This window comes from Ranitomeya imitator, chromosome 3 (assembly GCF_032444005.1).
Source record: "Ranitomeya imitator isolate aRanImi1 chromosome 3, aRanImi1.pri, whole genome shotgun sequence".
In the NCBI taxonomy this organism is placed as follows: domain Eukaryota; kingdom Metazoa; phylum Chordata; class Amphibia; order Anura; family Dendrobatidae; genus Ranitomeya; species Ranitomeya imitator.
Window position 1 is genome coordinate 400,511,313 of NC_091284.1, and position 18,510 is coordinate 400,529,822.

The following is an 18,510-nucleotide window of genomic DNA, read 5'->3' on the forward strand; positions in this document are numbered from 1 at the left end:
CGTGAATGATGTATGAGAAAAGCAGTTTACATTTTCTACTCTCCCAGATTCACATCACACTTTTAATGTGCATTCAGCGTGTATTCTGGGAAAGCTCCTGATGCATATTAAAGGGTTGGCCACTACTTTACAAGTCCATTTCATTTGTACGAGTGGCCATAGATGAGCATAGCACTAAACACCTAGCTTTCTCAAATCCTTCTGTAACCTGGGCTTCTCCCCTGGTCTCATAACTTCTGGCTGAGAATCCCCTGACTTCTATCAAATCTCCCTGAGTTTGACTTTGAATCTGATTGCTGGGCGTTCACACTGCTCTTTTGCATGCTGTTGCAGGCACTGCCTTCCCTGCAGGCACCCCCCTCTTTACAGGCGCTGGCCTCCTTGCATCTTTATGTATACAGCAATGTGTATAGATATGTACACACTCTTCTTTATACCCTCTCTACTATATGTATACAGTCATATATATCCCACCATCCATTCAATCATCATTAATGGGGCAGTAGAGGATGATCATTATTGACAGGTCTGCTGTTCTGGTGCTTTGTGCTTTACGTCTATTTCTTGTACAGGAGATTGTGCTGATTCTGTATGTGATGCTGGAAGCAGAATTGGAGGGGTTTCGCCAGGGTTACTGGGGCTATGCTCCCTGTCTGCGTACCACCCAGCACAAGAGATGATGGGAAATGTAGTCAGAAGGGAGCAGAGCATTATAAAGAGGAAGTGATCACCTTGATAACAGAGCTTGTGATAGGACACAGGAATATGGGGATCTTTAGGGGCATTACCCTTAGGCATTTATGGCAAAAAAGTAAGTTATTGCAGAGAAAAACCTCATAAATTGTTTTCGTATGGTTATAGTAGCCAGACAGGGGACGAGAGAGTACGAACTGTGGTTAGTTATAATAAATAATGGCGGCAGTTAAAGGGGCTTTATTCCTCCTGCACCTCATGCTGCTTTTTACACAGCTTCCTCCTGCACCTCACGCTCCTTCTTTATACACAGCATTTCTCTGCAGCACAGCTTTTCTCCTTTATAGTCGCCTCCTATGGCAGCACCTCACACTCCTCTTCCATATACAATTGGAAACACTTGATCCTGAGAGTCTCCTCCATGCCAGCACTGACCCGTCCCCACCATGCCAGCACTGACCCGTCCCCCACTATGCCAGCTCTGGCCCGTCCCCTCCATGCCAGCACTGGCCCGTCCCCACCATGCCAGCCAGCACTGGCCCATCCCCTCCATGCCAGCACTAGCCCGTCCCCACCATGCCCGCACTGACCCGTCCCCCACTATGCCAGCTCTGGCCCGTCCCCTCCATGCCAGCACTGGCCTGTCCCCACCATGCCAGCACTGGCCCTCGGCCGCTCTTGGGTTGTTCCCATTAACCCCTGAGTGCCCGGGCCGTACACTTGACATGTAATCCCACGGCTGTAGGTGCAACACACCGCCAGTATTAGGGAACCCATAGGGCATTGGAGTGACTTGCGCCTTCTGCTCAGGTTTGCTCCTCTTCCTGCTTGCGTACATGATGTTGTTGTTCATGTGGCTGCTCTTGTGCAGCGCAGACAGTGGGGGCTCCGCCTGGGTGTGGTGGGTTTCTTCTTTCCTCCTTCTTGCCAGGCCAGCAGCTGGTGCACAGATCCAATCCCAGGTCTGGAGAGTTTCTGGGCTTTTTTCCTCTCTTCTCTGCCTGAACTCTTGATAAATGCGAGATTCTGTGCAGCTAAAGGACCTGTGATGTCATGACCATGTGACCAGTCACGTGCTTGGGAGGTGGAGTCAGACACAGGACTGTGCTGGAGTAGAAGTGTCAGCCCGTGTCACAGAGCATCAGGGTCGTATATCATTACTGGATGAAGTATTGTAACCCCGTACACATGGGATCAGAGGGTCCCTGCAGCAGAGCTGTGTGTGCAATGTATGGCAAGCTGTGTGTCACAACTGTTGTTGGGTGTCTCTGTGGCTATGTGGAGGGGGCGTGGCTACACACTTACACTCTGCTTTATATGTAGATATGTTAAACATACATTTTTTTTGTTTTAAAGGGAACCTGTCACCCCGTTTTTTCAGATTGAGATATAAATACTGTTAAATAGGGCCTACGCTGTGCGTTACTATAGTGTATGTAGTGTACCCTGATTCCCCACCTATGCTGAGAAATACATTACCAAAGTCGCCGTTTTCGCCTGTCAATCAGGCTGGTCAGGTCGGGTGGGCGTGTTCACAGCGCTGTTTCTTCCTCAGCTTTACGTTGGTGGCGTAGTGGTGTGCGCATGTTGAAGTGACTAATCCACTGTGGGCACGTGAACAAGCAGCGCGCGATCTGCGCTGTCATCCCTTTCATCGGTGGGGGCGGCCATCTTCCTGGGGCCGCGCGTGCGCAGATCGAGTGCTCTGCTGCACGGGGCTTCAGGAAAATGGCCGTGGGATGCCGCGCGTGCGCAGAAGAGATCGCGGCGGCCATTTTCCCAAAGCCGAGATGCAAACTCGGCTTTGGGAAAATGGCCGCCGCGGTCTCTTGTGCGCACGCGCGGCATCCCGCGGCCATTTTCCTGAAGCCCCGTGCAGCAGAGCACTCGATCTGCGCACGCGCGGCCCCAGGAAGATGGCCGCCCCCACCGATGAAAGGGATGACAGCGCAGATCGCGCGCTGCTTGTTCACGTGCCCACAGTGGATTAGTCACTTCAACATGCGCACACCACTACGCCACCAACGTAAAGCTGAGGAAGAAACAGCGCTGTGAACACGCCCACCCGACCTGACCAGCCTGATTGACAGGCGAAAACGGCGACTTTGGTAATGTATTTCTCAGCATAGGTGGGGAATCAGGGTACACTACATACACTATAGTAACGCACAGCGCAGGCCCTATTTAACAGTATTTATATCTCAATCTGAAAAAACAAGGTGACAGGTTCCCTTTAACAATAAAACCCTTTAAGTGGCAGTCACAGGCATCTAAGTAACATTTGTATTACGGAATAGATCTTAGTGGGGACAAATCACCTGGTCAAAAGTGGCCTGTTTCTGTTCTTAGTTTCTTTATTTCTGCTGCTCCCAAAAGTAATGTGTTTGTTTTTATCTTTATAAATCAGTCATATGGTCTTATAAATTGGCACTAAAAAAAAGCCCATATCTCTATGGTCGTGGCTCACACAATACTTTGGAGGTGTGTCTTTATGCTGCTCTGTTTGATGCAGCCTGAGCCACGCCTCCTTAGAAAAGACCATAAATTTAGCACTAAATTAAAAAAAAACTATAATTTTGGAACTATATGCCAAATTAAAAAAAAAAAAAAAAAGACCTCAAAGCAAAATGGAATAGTCAGAGTAGCAGGAAATAGTAAAATAAGGACAGAAACGGACTACTTTTGGACCTGGTGACAGGTTCTCTTTACACTGAGGTCGTAAATGTGACAGAGGGAACATTTCATGTTTTGAGAACCTTTGAGAATTCTCCTTGAATTATCTTAGCTAAACTATGATGTCTATTATTTGTTTTTGTTTTCTCATAGGCATTAAGTGAAGAGCTTCTGTCAAAAAAAGATGACGTTTCTGAAGCTATAAAATCTATGCAGATCTTTTTAGCCAAGAACAGCAATAAGTGAGTGCCATAAATTCTGTATTTAGATGTGTTCTTTGTAGAATTTAGGATTTATTCACCCAAGCATGAGAAGTGTTTTGGTAAAGGTCTTTCTGCAGTGTACCCCCAATATTCTATAGGGTATGCTAGGGATCAGAGGCAGCAGAACCCTATGTGCAGTGCCCGCCCATTGACATGACTATTCAGCCGCACATTTCTCTGATCCATAAGTGCAGGTGTCTAAAGTAAAATCATGTAATCAGCATTACAGTGCCTATACACAGATGTGTTAGTTTGAGGCTGAAAAATAGGTGCCCTTTAAACTCTTCCACTGTAGGCAGTTTCAGCCTGAAATTTGTAAATGTCCACTAGCTAGATGGTAAATGCTGGATTAGTGGAAGTCCGACTGCTGGGACCTCCATGGTCACCAGAACTGGGAGCTTTAGTCCCGTCACCTCCAGTTAATACTAGGCGTTGTTTGAATGAAGCAGTGGCTGGACCCCCCAAGATCTAGCATTTATCACCTGTCAGATGGGTAGTTGATCAATGCTTCAGTCTGGAATACCCCTTTCACACTATTATCGGTGCTTCTAAACAACTTGTAGACTAAAGGTACTGTCACACTAGACGATATCGCTAGCGATCCGTGACGTTGCAGCGTCCTCGCTAGCGATATCGTCCAGTGTGACAGGCAGCAGCGATCAGGCCCCTGCTGTGCTGTCGCTGGTCGGGGAAGAAAGTCCAGAACTTTATTTGGTCGCTGGACTCCCCGCAGACATCGCTGAATCGGCGTGTGTGACACCGATTCAGCGATGTCTTCACTGGTAACCAGGGTAAATATCGGGTAACTAAGCGCAGGGCCGCGCTTAGTAACCCGATGTTTACCCTGGTTACCATCCTAAAAGTAAAAAAAACAAACAGTACATACTTACCTACAGCCGCTGTGCTCACACAGACAGTACAGGAGGAGTGCAGAGCACAGCGCTGGAGGACAGACGGCTGTAGGTAAGTATGTACTGTTTGTTTTTTTTACTTTTAGGATGGTAATCAGGGTAAACATCGGGTTACTAAGCGCGGCCCTGCGCTTAGTTACCCGATGTTTACCCTGGTTACCGGCATCGTTGGTCGCTGGAGAGCGGTCTGTGTGACAGCTCTCCAGCGACCAAACAGCGACGCTGCAGCGATCCGGATTGTTGTCGGTATCGCTGCAGCGTCGCTAAGTGTGACGGTACCTTAAGAGATTACATGTGTGCCAAAGGAGGATTCTTGATTTTCCCCCCAGATCTTTGTCCTTCCACTTGCCATGCTGATAATGCAATGTATATTAGTGGGTATTTAATTAGTGTGAAATCTTAACATATTTGCTTGATTCCTTTAAAATCTATTTGTTTCAACAGGTTGTCACCTGAGGAGAAAGCAGAGATCTCCTCTCAGATCCAGGAGCTGAAGGGAGCCTATAACAGGCTTTGCGAAGAGTCTGACAACCAGATACAAGTGCTCCATACCGAGCTTGCTCGGGAGGCTGAACAGAAGGTATGGACTATTACCCCCATTTTACTTCTATAAATATGTGTGTAATGGTAATAGTATATAGAGGCATTAATGACCATGCTCACATGCATTTTATGAGTAGGTGCACTAGCTGATAGTGTTGTCATCTGTCTTGGGAGGAGAGAGCTACAGTATATTATGTGACTTCTTCCAAGGTTACTCCTTCGTTACAAAAAATAGTACTTTGTTACCTAAACTATTCCCTCTATATCTCACAATAGTATGAGGCTTCTTTGGAGCCTTTATCGCCTTTCCTGATGAAGTACCATATCCCTTTGTTGGCAGTCTTGTACTGAAATGCTGACTTGTGCCTCTCTCGTCTCAAATGCTGCCATTATTTTTGGTTGTGCACCTCTGAACTTTTTAAAGAAAAAAAAAATGGTGTGTAGAATATAAAATAATCACCTTACCACTCTATGGCCACTCCCTTTCCACTTCTTACTCTCAGCCTATTTCAATTGTCACCGCTGTGGCCAGTGATTGCCTGCAGCGGTCACTTGCTTATGAGACTAGATAGGAAGTATGGAGACTTGTGATGATGGGGAGAAAACCTGTTTTGTTGTTTGTTTGGTTTTTTTAAAAATTGGGGCTGCACAACCCCCTTAAAGTTTCTGTTGACCATATGTCATTTGTGTTGCGCTTCTTTGTCAGTCACATATCCTAACCCCATTTGTGTTCGTGCCGTTTCTGTCGTGTTTAATACACGCACGTGAATGTCTCAGTAGAGAGTGAAACTACCACGGTCACCTTGAAGTGTTTGTTCTACAGTAACCGTTTTCACTTTTTTGCTTTTAACAAACTTGATGGAAGGGTGGAGCACAATTAACGATGTGGAAGTGTATTTACCGAGCACGATGTGTCCTGTTTATGTCCTAAAAACAATTAACTAGCACCCCTGCTTATGAGTACAACTAACCATCCAGAGGCTATATACCAACCTCTATTTGTAAAAAATAAACTATGGAGTGGAAGATCCCTGTACCTGGGGTTCCGTGTTGCAACCAATGCTGGCATGCTGGAAGCTAACACCAAAGCTTTTCCTGTGTGTCATACATCGCCGCATAAGGTTCTCTTGTCTGTCAATTTCCCATGGCACTTGCGACCCTGGTAAGTAAAAGCTTTGTATGTCCTCTTTTTGTTACGTTATTGTCCTTTAACCTCGTTTTTCCTTATTTTGTTATGTGCATGTAGATAGGATTGTAAACAGCCAAGTAGGTATGTGGGCCTAGCCAAAGGTACATCTATCTGTCTTTCATTTGATTAGTCTGTACGTATATGCAAGGTGCATGGTCTGTGTTGGTGGATAAAAATGAATCATTTATTGTAATCATTATTGGTGGTGGGCATCTTAAAATGATAGAAAGTTGATTTTTTTTTTTTTCAGACAGGTGTTTTTTTATATACTGTACTAGTCCTTTTTTTTTTTTTTTAAATAGTTTTAGGGTATGTGCACACACAAGGTGTTATAGATGGCGTACCCGCTGAGTTGTTCAAGCAGAAGACGCTTCAGGAAAACAACATCAGTGGGTTTTTTCCTAAGGCATCGTCTTTTTCATCTTTTTTTTTATAACCCATGTTGTCAAGGAGGACAACCAGGGGGTCGCACAGATCCCGTTACTATGTCAGATTTACACAGATCACCCAAATTTCACCACTGTTACCCCTTTGTCACAGATGACACCAGAGAGATCAAGCAGATCCTGCACCTGCCACCAGTTTGTCCGGGGAACACAACTCCATTGCCTCCAATCGTCAGGACAATTTTGCAAGTGGCTGACGAGTGATGGTTGAGGTTGTGGCTGCTTCCATTTCTAGACCAGTTATTGGGGAACTAACAATGAACGTACAGGGGGGCAGTTTAGGCTACTTTCACACTAGCGTCGGAATCTCCCCGTCGCAATGCGTCGGGCAGAGATTCCGACGCTAGCGTTTGACGCACTGCACAACGGGGGCAGCGGATTCATTTCTCTGGCGCATCCGCTGCCCCATTGTGAGGTGCGGGGAGGTGGGGGCGGAAAAAGCGGTCCGTCAGGAGCAAAAAACATTACATGTAACGTTTTTTGCTCCTGGCGGTCCGCCACAACACGGCGCAACCGTCGCACCACGGTTGCGACGTGTGGCAAACCATCGCAATGCGTCGCTAATGTTAATCTATGGGGCAAAAACGCATCCTGCAAACAACTTTGCAGGATGCGTTTTTTGCCATAAACGACGCATTGCGACGTCTGGCAAAAAACGCCAGTGTGAAAGTAGCCTTACAGAACATGAGGAACAGAGCAATTAAATTATATATACTTAATCTGGAAAGGTAGACAGTGTATGTAAAAATATACAAAGATGATGCAAAATGGGATCAAAGCAATACGGCATATACAATTGCATAAAATAAAACAGATAATGAAAGAAAATTACTAACCCTGATGTCGTGGAAATGTTTGAGCTTAGCACAGGGAATCGCTCTGAGTGGGAAAATGGAACACTCTCACAGCGAACTTATGTCTTCCAGAATGAACAAAGACTAAGACCCAAACTTTCATTTTTATTACCTCAATGATATGCCCCCCCCCCCCTTTCCCCCTTGATAAGCTCACGTGGGGGCTGGTTGTGGCATGTGCTAGGTTTTTGGAGAATTCCTTGAGATCCACAACTTACAGGATATCTTCGTCCCTGGAAGACGGATAAAACTTTATCGCGATTTTACGGTGTATAATGGTGAAACATTTTTGGATAGCACCATCAGACCTGTTATTAAAGTGGAGGGATAGAATAGCCTTACAGTGATGTGACTGAATGTGTTATGTTAATCCCTTCATTATGACGCCAAAAAATTAAATGCCCCTAAATATCGGATTGATGCAAACCCCAATATTGATCACGGACCATTGGCTCTAAAACGTCTAAGAAGACTGTTTGATTAGCTCAAGCTCTTTGGTTTGGAAGCGTGCATCCTTGCCTCTGCTTAAACCAATCTCAAACTTGATGACTTTTTCAAAGTAACTCTCCCTGCTATACAGTGGATAGCGAAAGTATTCACCCCTTTGGCTTTTTACCTATTTTGTTACATTACAACTTTTGTTTAAATATTTTTGTAAAACGATTTTATTGAAATGCATCAGCACTAAATGGTCTAAGTTGGTGAACTAAAAAAAAATATAAGCATAAATTGTTTATGGGATCAATTACCATATATACTCGAGTATAAGCCGAAGCGAGTATAAGCCGAACCCCCCTAATTTTGCCACAAAAAACTGTGAAAACTTAATGTCTCGAGTATAAGCCTAGGGTGGAAAATGCAGCAGCTACCGGTAAATTTCAAAAACAAAAATAGGTACCAATAAAAGTAAAATTAATTGAGACATCAGTAGGTTAAGTGTTTTTGAATATCCATATTGAATCAGGAGCCCCATATAATGCTCCATACAGTTCATGACCGGCCCCATAAGATGCTCCATATTAAAATATGCCCCATATAATGCTTCACAAAAGTTAATAATGGCCCCATAAGATGCTCCATAGACACATTTGCCCCATACATTGCTGCATAAATTTTAATTAGGGCACCATAAGATGCTCCATAGACACATTTGACCTGTATAATGCTCCACAAATGCTGATTATGGCTCCATAGAGATATTTGCCCCATATAATGCTGCACATGGCCCCATAAAATGCTCCATACAGATATTTGCCCCCATATAACGCTGCACATGGCCCCATAAGATGCTACATACAGACATTTGCCCCAAATGCTGTTGCTGCGATAAAAAAAAAAAAAAAATCACATACTCACCTCTCAGGCCCCCGGCACTTGCTATATTCACCGGTCCGCGTTCCACCGACGGCCACCGCTGTGTCTTCCCCGTCCTCTGCACTGACATTCAGGCAGAGGGCGGCGCTGGCACACTAATCGTGTCACCGCGCCCTCTGACCTGAGCTTCAATGCAGAGGACGGGGAAAATGCATCGCCGGCCGTCGGTGGAACGGGGAGCAGGTGAATATCTTGCACTGTGTTATACTCGCCTGCTCCTGGCGTGGTGCAGTCCCTGGTTCTCCGGCGCCGGCAGTTTCTTCCTGTATTCAGCGGTCACATGGTACCACTCATTACAGTAATGAATGTGGCTCCACCCCTATGGGAGTCCATATTCATTACTGTAATGAGCTGCCAGCACCCGTAGAACCAGGGACCGCGCCAGGAGCAGGTGAGTATTATTAGACAGCTGCTGCTCCCCCTCCTCTGCTGACCCCTGGGTATAACTCGAGTATAAGCCAACAGTGGCAATTTCAGCCTAAAATAATGGGCTGAAATTCTCAGCTTATACTCGAGTATATACGGTAACTAAAAATTGTCATGTGCAAAGGTATTCACCCCTTTTGCTATGAAGCCCCTAAAAATTTCTGGTGCAGGCAGTTACCTTCATAGGGCATATGCTTAGTGAAAGGAAGACAACCTGTGTGCAATCTAAGTGTCACATGGTCTGTCAGTGTATACACAACTTTTCTGAAAGGCCACAGAGGCTGCAACACCATTTAGCAAAAGGCACCACTAGCCTATCAACACAATAAAGACCAAGGAGATCTCCAAACAAGTCAGGGACAAAGTAGTTGAGCAGTATAAGTCAGAGTTGGGTTATTTAAAAAAATAAATAAATAAAATTCCATGGACCACCATCAGATCCATTATCATCAAATGGAAAGAACATGGTACCACAACAAACCTACCAAGAGAGGGCCACCCACCAAAAACTCTCAGCCCAAGCAAGGAGGCCACTAATCAGAGAGGCAGCACAGGGACCAAAGGAAACCCTGAAGGAGCTGCAGAGTTTTTAGCTAAAAAGGTAAATGCTATGTCTAGCATCAAACCAACACCACTCTTCACCCGAAAAACACCACCCCCACAGTGAAATGTGGTGGTGGCAGAATCATGATGTGGTGCTGTATTTTACAGCAGCAGGGACAGGGAAAATGGTCCTAGTCGAGGGGAAGATGGATGGTGCGAAATACAGGGATATTGTTGAGCAAAACATGTTTGTCTGTCAGTGATTTGAGATGGAGATTCACCTTTAAAAAATGACCCAAAGCATCCTGCTAATGTAACACTTCAGTGCTTTATGGGGAAGCGTGCAACTGTTTTGGTGTGGCCTAGGCAAGAGCCCAGACCTTAATCCAATTTAGAATCTGTGGTCAGACTTGAAGATTGCTGTTCAAAAGAGGAAACCATCTACAGTAGCTTGAAGAAGCTGGAGCAGTTTTGCCTTGAGGAATGGGCAAGAATCCCAGTGGCAAGATGTGGAAAGCTCATGGAGACTTATCCAAAGCAATTTGCAGCTTTAATTGCCACAAGAGGAGGCAATTAAAAGTGCTCACTTTAGGGTGGTGAATAGTTATGCACACTGAAGTCTGCAGTTATTTTGTCCTATTTGTTTGCTTCACAATAAAAGGAAGACATAATGTTTACAGTTGTAGACATGTTTTTTTACTTGAACTTATGCAAAACTTCAAAATAAACTCTGAAATTCCAGGTTATGAGCTAGAAAACTCAATGCCAAGGGAGGTGAATGTCACTGCAATTACCGGGTCATTACAGGAGGCCTCTGCTTCATTGGAGATTAAAGTGTTAGCTCTCTTTCTCTTCCCTTTATTTTTTGCTTCCCAGCTATAATTAATCCCATATGTTCAATGTGGAGTTCTTCAATGAAAGGTGGAAGTGTTGGTTCATTCTCTCTTCCCATATGTCCAGTGTAAGGGGGTCAAGTCCCGTCCCTGGAGATATCTGTATGGATTTTCATGCACAGCAAGTCATTTTGACGTTGCAGTGCATATGTTAATTCTTTTTAGCATTTTTAAAGCGCTTTTCAGGTGCAATCCGCCAGTAAAAGATGTTGTGTACACATACCCTAACAGTTTTGTGCTGCATATTTGCTGCCGTCTGTCTATAGTGCTTGCTAATACTTCTGTTACCTAATGTTAGCAGCTTTAGAAATGCATGGTGATTTATTTTTCAAATTTCTGCAGCCTTTTTTTCCCACATGGTAAATACATGGTTCCTAATTTTAATATTGTCTTTCTCTCATTCTAGGAGAACCACACAATTGCTGGAGTTCTAGATCTGGGATCCATGGAGATATTTCCCATATTCTGGGCGATGCAGAAAGGGCTTATTGACCAAGATACTGGCTTCATGCTTTTGGAAGCCCAAATTGTCCTGAATGGCCTGATTTTTCCTGAAACAAATGAGAAAGTGACTTTAGAAGACGCTCTTGAGAGGAATATTATAGATCAAAGGATATTCCAGTGTCTTAAATATTTAAACATAGCTAAGGCATTGCTAGACAAGCACAAAAATGTAAAGCATAAAATCCAAGGCCTCATTACCGCAGTTAAAGAAAATGAAATCTCTGAAAGTGTTGGCCTGAAAATTTTGAATATCTATCAGTCTTCTGGCATGCTTCAATCGCCCGCTGATGCAGACAAGTCTGTCCATGACTTGTTGCTTAATAGCAACTTAATGGGAAAGATTGAGACATCTTGTAAACATTTTATTGATCCAAACACTGCAAAACTTGTGACTTTAGCAGAACTCCTCGATAGCTGCATCATTCACGAGTCCACTAGACTGAGGCTTATTCCAGTCAAACAGCTAGCCGGTGGAATGGTGTGTCTCAAATCAGGCAAAAAAGTTAGTGTCTTTAAGGCAGTGCAAGAAGGACTTATTGATCGTCAGACAGCTGTAAGGCTTTTAGAGGCCCAGTTGTTTGCAGGTGGAATAGTAGATCCAAAAACTGGTCATAGACTTAGTGTTGATGAAGCGGTGAAATACCAGTTATTGGATAAGGATATGGCTTGTGCTCTGCTAACACGACAGCTTATTGATGGTGGCATTTTTGATTTTGCAACTGAGCAAAGGATATCTTTGGAGGAAGCGGTTCAATGCCGTCTTATAGCACCAAAACTTGCTCTTGTTTTATTGGAGTCCCTGGGCTCATTGCAAGGTTTTCTGTGGCCAGAGTCTGGTGAAGTTCTTCCAGTGTCAGATGCCATTCAGGAAGGCAATGTGTCTACTGAGTTGGCAATGAAAACTCTTGGCAATAGACAAAAAATTCAAGGCCTATATGTGTTAGAGAACAAAGAAGTAATGTCTTGGAACAGAGCCATTAAGTGTGGTATCTTAGGGGAAAGCATTGCAATAACATTGAAGTCTACCGTAATTCCGGATATAGTCTCCAGTCTGTCAGCAGAAACCAACCAGCAGTCTGGAGTCCAGCCATTCTCTGTTTCTGGAACTAGCACTTCTCAGCCTGTTGACAATAGCTTCTGGAAAATGTTAAGAAATTCACAATCTGAAGATGAAGGAAAACTGGTGTCTTCTGTTAGACACTTGAGCTACATAAATATTCATAATGGCCAGAGACTGTTGCTTATTAAAAATAGTGAAAATGAAGAAAAAGATGCATGCTTAAGGGCGAGTCCTGATCTTAAACATTTTGCCAAAGAGAATTATCATGATTTAGAAGAAACCAGAGATCCTAAGCTTGACAGAGAGATGACCAAAAATGACATCAGTCATACCGTTCTCCATGGTAGCGGAATAAGTGATTCTGTGACAGGATCGTTGACCCCCATTAAAAGGGGTCCCACTTATAGCCAACCATGCTTTGTATCTCAGCCGGAAAGCTTGCTCAATGAAACAGAATTTCAAAGACATATAAAAAAATCTGTATTAGAAATATCTTCTCATAGGAAAAATGAAGATGTTAAAGGTGAAATTGCATGTCAAGGTGTAGCACACATTCAGTTAAATTCAAAGCAAAATATTGTAGATATCTCTAAAAATGACAACAAGAAATCAGCACAGATTGATGCATCAACAAGTATTGTTAGAGATCTAGTTTCTGTTGAAAGTGTTTTCTTTGACATGGAAGAAGAGGATACTCTAGGTATGCTTTCGGAACAGATAATACATGGTGGTATTATAGACACAAATTCCAATCAGAAGCTGCTGCTAAATGAGGCAGTTGCAATGGGTGCAATCTCAAGCCACACTGCTCTACGACTCATGGAGAGACTAGGATTGTTCTCTGGATTTTTTGATTCCCTAACATGTGAAGCTTTAACAATCCCAGATGTGATAGATGAGGGGCTACTTGATGAGAGCCTCCTGCAAAAAGTCTTCAACTCGGACAAGTCAGTCGCTGGGGTTGTAGACATGCAAAACAATCAGATCTATTCTGTTCAGGAAGCAATGAAAGCAGAACTCATTGCTGAAGAAGTAGCCAAAAGTATTTTAGATGTCCAGGTCATCACTGGGGGTGTACATGACGTGAAGCGAGGCAAGAGGATATCTGTCACATTGGCTTCTAGTTTGAACTTAGTAAATCCTTCTGATAAGGAAGAACTAATAAAGTTAGAAAAAGCTTCTAAGGGGAAATTCTCAGACAAAAGCATCAAACAGAAACTCTTAAGTTTACAGTTGGAGTCAAGTGGGATCACAGATCCAAAATCTAAGAAACCTTTACCTTTAGTTGAGGCTCTCCGTAAAGGTTATATTAACAGAAATGATGCTGTCCTACTTTTATCAAAGCAGATTCAAGATGGCGGAATAATCCATCATTTATCAGGAATACGTTTTTCTGTCATCGAGTCTCTTAAACATGGATTGATTGATCAAGATTTGTTTGAGGAACTTTCTGAGTTTGAGTGTCTTTATCAATTAGAGCTTTCCCGGTCTTCAAAAGGGGATCTAAGAAGGTTGTCTAGAAATACTGATAACATTATCTCAAGTCAGAAAGATTTTAAGCAAGAGAATGGTGGTATTCCATATACTGACGTGTTAAAGAAATGTAAAATTGATGTTCAGACTGGACACAGATATGTAGAACTTGATTTACTGGCAAAGCATGCATGTGAGTTGCCAAACGTGTCCATACATTCTAAGTTAGGCTTCCACCACTCAATATCTACTGCAAATCAGAAGGAAGAAGATAAGCACATGCATAAATACAATCATCAAGGTCTCCCAGAAGATCATAATAAGCAGCGAATTCATGCCCTTCCCTTATTTCCAAATGAAGAACAAGTTGAGAATTCTTCATCCATCTTTAGGGGTGAAGTTACAGTTATGAATCTTAGTGAAGTGCCATCCAAAAATAATCTCAGGAAGTTGGACATTACAGAAGATGATACAGTGGTAGATGTTAATGCCAGTGTAATAAAGATGCCGTTATTATTTGATAAAAATGCCTCAAGCATTGTGGACTCGCCTAAACAGAGAGTAGAGTTAAACGTATCATCAGTCCTATGCAAAGGTGCCACCACATCTATTAATGACAAACTAGATTGTGAATTTAACCAAACAGCTGGATCAGAGACGTCAAATGTTAAAAAGTCATCTATAATGGATACTATAAATGTTAATAAATTATCATATACAGGGCATCTGGAGGGGTCGGTAAGTCCAGAAACTGCAGCAAGAAAGGACAAGTCTTTATGTGCACCTTGTTTTACATCTGAAAACCAGATAATTGATCCCAAACCTCAAGAAAGTAACACATTAATACATTCCATGGTTGTTCAAAGTGTAAAAGAGCAAGCAACATGCAGTTATGATGCAAAGGTACAGACATCCTTACCAGATCTTGATGTTCCACAGCTAATCGAGAAACACCATACTGGTGGTGTTTATGCTCTAGATAAGCTACATGTAGATGAATCCTCAACTAAACTGGAAAGTCATACAGTGAATCAAGGTCTGTCAGGAGACCAAAAATGTGTGGAACATACAAACGACAGAAAAGATCCTCTGGATACAATTTTTATTTCACAAGATGAAAACATTTCCATTGGGAAAGGTGTCTTACAACCGTTGCACAGTGATTCTACTGAACATACTTCCAACCTAATAGACAGTAGTGTTTCTAAGAAACCAAAGAGCAAAGATGTAGCAATTGCTGGTCTGGATGGAGAAAAGACCTCAAAGGATGTATCCAACCTCCAAGAGTATGTTTTAGATTCGGTGAAGAAAACCAGACTGAATGGAGAAGAATCTGGTGTTAGCCAAGACATGAATCACTCCATTAAAGTTGAAGAGTGTGACTTATTGGTCAGTGAAAAAGACCATACATCCAGAATCCCAACCAAAGAACCACCCAAGGTAAACTGATTTTTATAGTGCATGTTTCACAAAAATAGAATAACAAATAAAATAACTTGGCAATTAGCGGGGACGTTTAACGCGACCCCATAAAACAACATTGCGTTAGCGCAATCTGCTAGCGCTAGGCGCTAAACGGATTGCACTAACGCAATATGAACCTAGCCTTAGAGTTGAGCACTGGGGTTAAGTGGCAAACCTCCTCCTATCTATTGGCTTCTCCTATGTTGACTAGGTCCGATGGGACATGCCAGTCCACAACTATGACATCACACCCTATCTACTAATTAGAAGCCCTGGGGGTCCCAGCAGAGAGGAAGAGGTTCACAAGTCCTTAGGTGGGGGCCACTGGAATTGGGGTCTTGTAAATCTTTATGCTCAACTCCATTATCAATAATATTTTTACCTCCATTTTAAAGAAAATTTCCACTAAAAATATATAAAGATGGCCATACTTTGTTAAACCAGTTGTGATAGCCAGCATACATGATAAAAAAAGAGCTGCAGAAGGTACTTAAATAAGGTTTTAAAGAGTTTTGAAGAGGGAGTTTCACCACATCAGAAGTGGTCAGATGTTTTTTTCCCATTGTTTTCTTTTAAATTTGCCACACTGTTCCAGAGATATGGGACTTTTTATTCAATGTTAATTTGTATGGTCTTTGGCAAGGGAGCATTGTTCAGTGTAATATTCCTGAGCAGCCTACAGAATGGCCCCAGAGAATCCTGTGAGACATGCCCCCTTGGTTAAGACAATAAAAATTAGGACTTCATAAAAAGGCCCATATGTCTAGAACCGTGTGACGGATTAAAATAAAATAAAAAAACTGGGCACTTTACCTGGTGACGGCTTTTCTTTGTACAGCAGTATAAAAATGATGGAACACGCTATTTCTCAATGTTCACAAGTACGGTACATTTTTTAATTGTGGATCTGCTACATTTTTTGTAATGAATGCTTTATTGAAAAACTTTGTGACAATGTGAAATTCAATCTGAAATTGTCTAAAAATGTTGTATTCTTGACAATTTTTTTTTTAAAATATTTATTCTTGATTAGAAGTCTCAGGATGCCCGTAATAAGCAGACCTGTCTCCAGCATGAAGAGAACCTTATGTGCTTCCTCTCAATGCTTCGAGATATAGAAGTCAGACTGGGATCCCTGCAGCCTGTTTTACCAGGCCTACAAGATGTCCAGGAGAAACTGAGACAAGCAGAGGTAAATGACTTTGTTTGGACGTCAGTATGATTTTTGGTAGTGACCCAGTTTAGAGAATTGAGGTATATTCTCAGAATTGCTCAGTTGAACGCTTCCTTCCCTGGCAGTGGAGAGTAGAAGTGCTGGTGGTGCATATGAATATGCTCGTTTACAGTGCTTCTATTCAGGGTGAGTGACACTAATTAATGCACCGTATTATGGACGTACTATGTCCTTTGTTAGCACACACGGATTTGTTTGTCTTTATTGTTACATTATTTCACTGTGAGGACTTTATGGGCAAATTATGAAAACAAATAGAACATTATACATTTCTCATTACTAAAATTGCAACACCAAGAAGGAAAACTATGGAAATCACAAGATCCATAGACATGTGTTTTGGTTTTTTTTTTCTAATCAAGAAAATTTTATTTATTAAAACATCAGTGGTAACAGACAATATAACGGTTAAGTCTGAAGGATGTTTCTAAATATCCAGACTAGGAACATCTTCAACCAATTCTGCAAATACATTATTCCAGTGAATATTTTACATTCCCCATAACCGCCAACTCCAAACCAACCCACTTCCTTTATTACTTTGGTATGACAACATAATTAGGTAATTCAATCAGGCTCTGAGTGTTCAACTAATTACAGAGTTTCAGAAAATATTTTAAAGACATTTTTCAACCTAGCATCAGTATCGTATACACTCGTAGTATAAGCCGAGACACCTAATTTTGCCACGAAAAACTGGGAAAACATATTGACTCGAGTATAATTGGGGTATGCATTATCCCCTCATCCCCATCCTTGTCTGCATGGCTCCTTATTCCCATCCATGTTCTGCATGGCTCCTTATTCCCATCCTTGTCTGCATGGCTCCTTTTCCCCATCCTTGTCTGCATGGCTCCGTATTCCCATCCTTGTCTGCATGGCTCCGTATTCCCATCCTTGTCTGCATAGCTCCTTATCCCCATCATTGTCTGCATGGCTCCTTATTCCCATCCTTGTCTGCATGGCTCCTTATTCCCATTCTTGTCTGCATGGCTCCATATCCTCGTCCTTGTCTGCATGGCTCCTTATTCCCATCCTTGTCTGCATGGCTCCTTATTCCCATCCTTTGTCTGCATGGCTTCTTATTCTCATCCTTTGTCTGTATGGCTCCTTATTCCCATCCTTGTCTGCATGGCTCCTTATACCCATCCTTGTATGCATGGCTCCGTATCCCCATCCTTGTCTGCATGGCTCCTTATCCCCATCCTTGTCTGCATGGCTCCTTATCCCCATCCTTGTCTGCATGGCTCCTTATTCCCATCCTTGTCTGCATGGCTCCGTATCCCCATCCTTGTCTGCATGGCTCCTTATCCCCATCCTTGTCTGCATGGCTTCTTATTCCCATCCTTGTCTGCATGGCTCCGTATCCCCATCCTTGTCTGCATGGCTCCTTATCCCCATCCTTGTCTGCATGGCTCCTTATCCCCATCCTTGTCTGCATGGCTCCTTATTCCCATCCTTGTCTGCATCGCTCCTTATCCCCATCCTTGTCTGCATGGCTCCTTATCCCCATCCTTGTCTGCATGGCTGCTTATCCCCATCCTTGTCTGCATGGCTCCTTATTCCCATCCTTGGCTGTATGGGAGCTTATCCCCCTTATATGCATGGTTCCTCATCCCTATCCTTATATGCGTGACCCCCATGAGAAAAGCATAAAAAAAATGTAAAAACATCCTACTTGCCTTCCCTGCGCTCCCTCGCAGCATCTTTTTCCGGTGCCAGCAGCTCCTGCGGCCAGGAAATCAGGTCTCCGCTCATTAAGGGAATGAATATTCACCTTTCTCCACGCCTACAGGAGTGGAGAGAGATGAATATTCATTATCTTAACCCCTATCTGACCTTGGACGGGATAGTACATCCAAGGTCAGATCCCCTGCTTTGATGCAGGGCTCCGCGGTGAGCCCGCATCAAAACCGGGACATGTCAGCTGTTTTGAACAGCTGACATGTGCCCGTAATAGGCGCGGG

The 18,510-nt window shown here is 43.2% G+C and overlaps 1 protein-coding gene across 20 annotated transcripts in view; it reads left to right on the top strand.

Moving 5' to 3' along the window:
- MACF1 (microtubule actin crosslinking factor 1) overlaps positions 1-18,510 on the top strand; it is a 343,633-nt gene that overhangs the window by 152,774 nt on the left and 172,349 nt on the right. For 15 of the 20 annotated variants that reach the window (XM_069757084.1, XM_069757099.1, XM_069757094.1 and 12 more), the window contains 4 exons: positions 3,520-3,608; positions 4,985-5,120; positions 11,215-15,285; positions 16,343-16,501. In XM_069757084.1, the coding sequence (XP_069613185.1) occupies positions 3,520-3,608; positions 4,985-5,120; positions 11,215-15,285; positions 16,343-16,501 (4,455 nt within the window). The remainder of the gene's footprint in view (positions 1-3,519; positions 3,609-4,984; positions 5,121-11,214; positions 15,286-16,342; positions 16,502-18,510) is intronic. The other 5 variants (XM_069757096.1, XM_069757097.1, XM_069757092.1 and 2 more) reach the window with 1 other exon arrangement.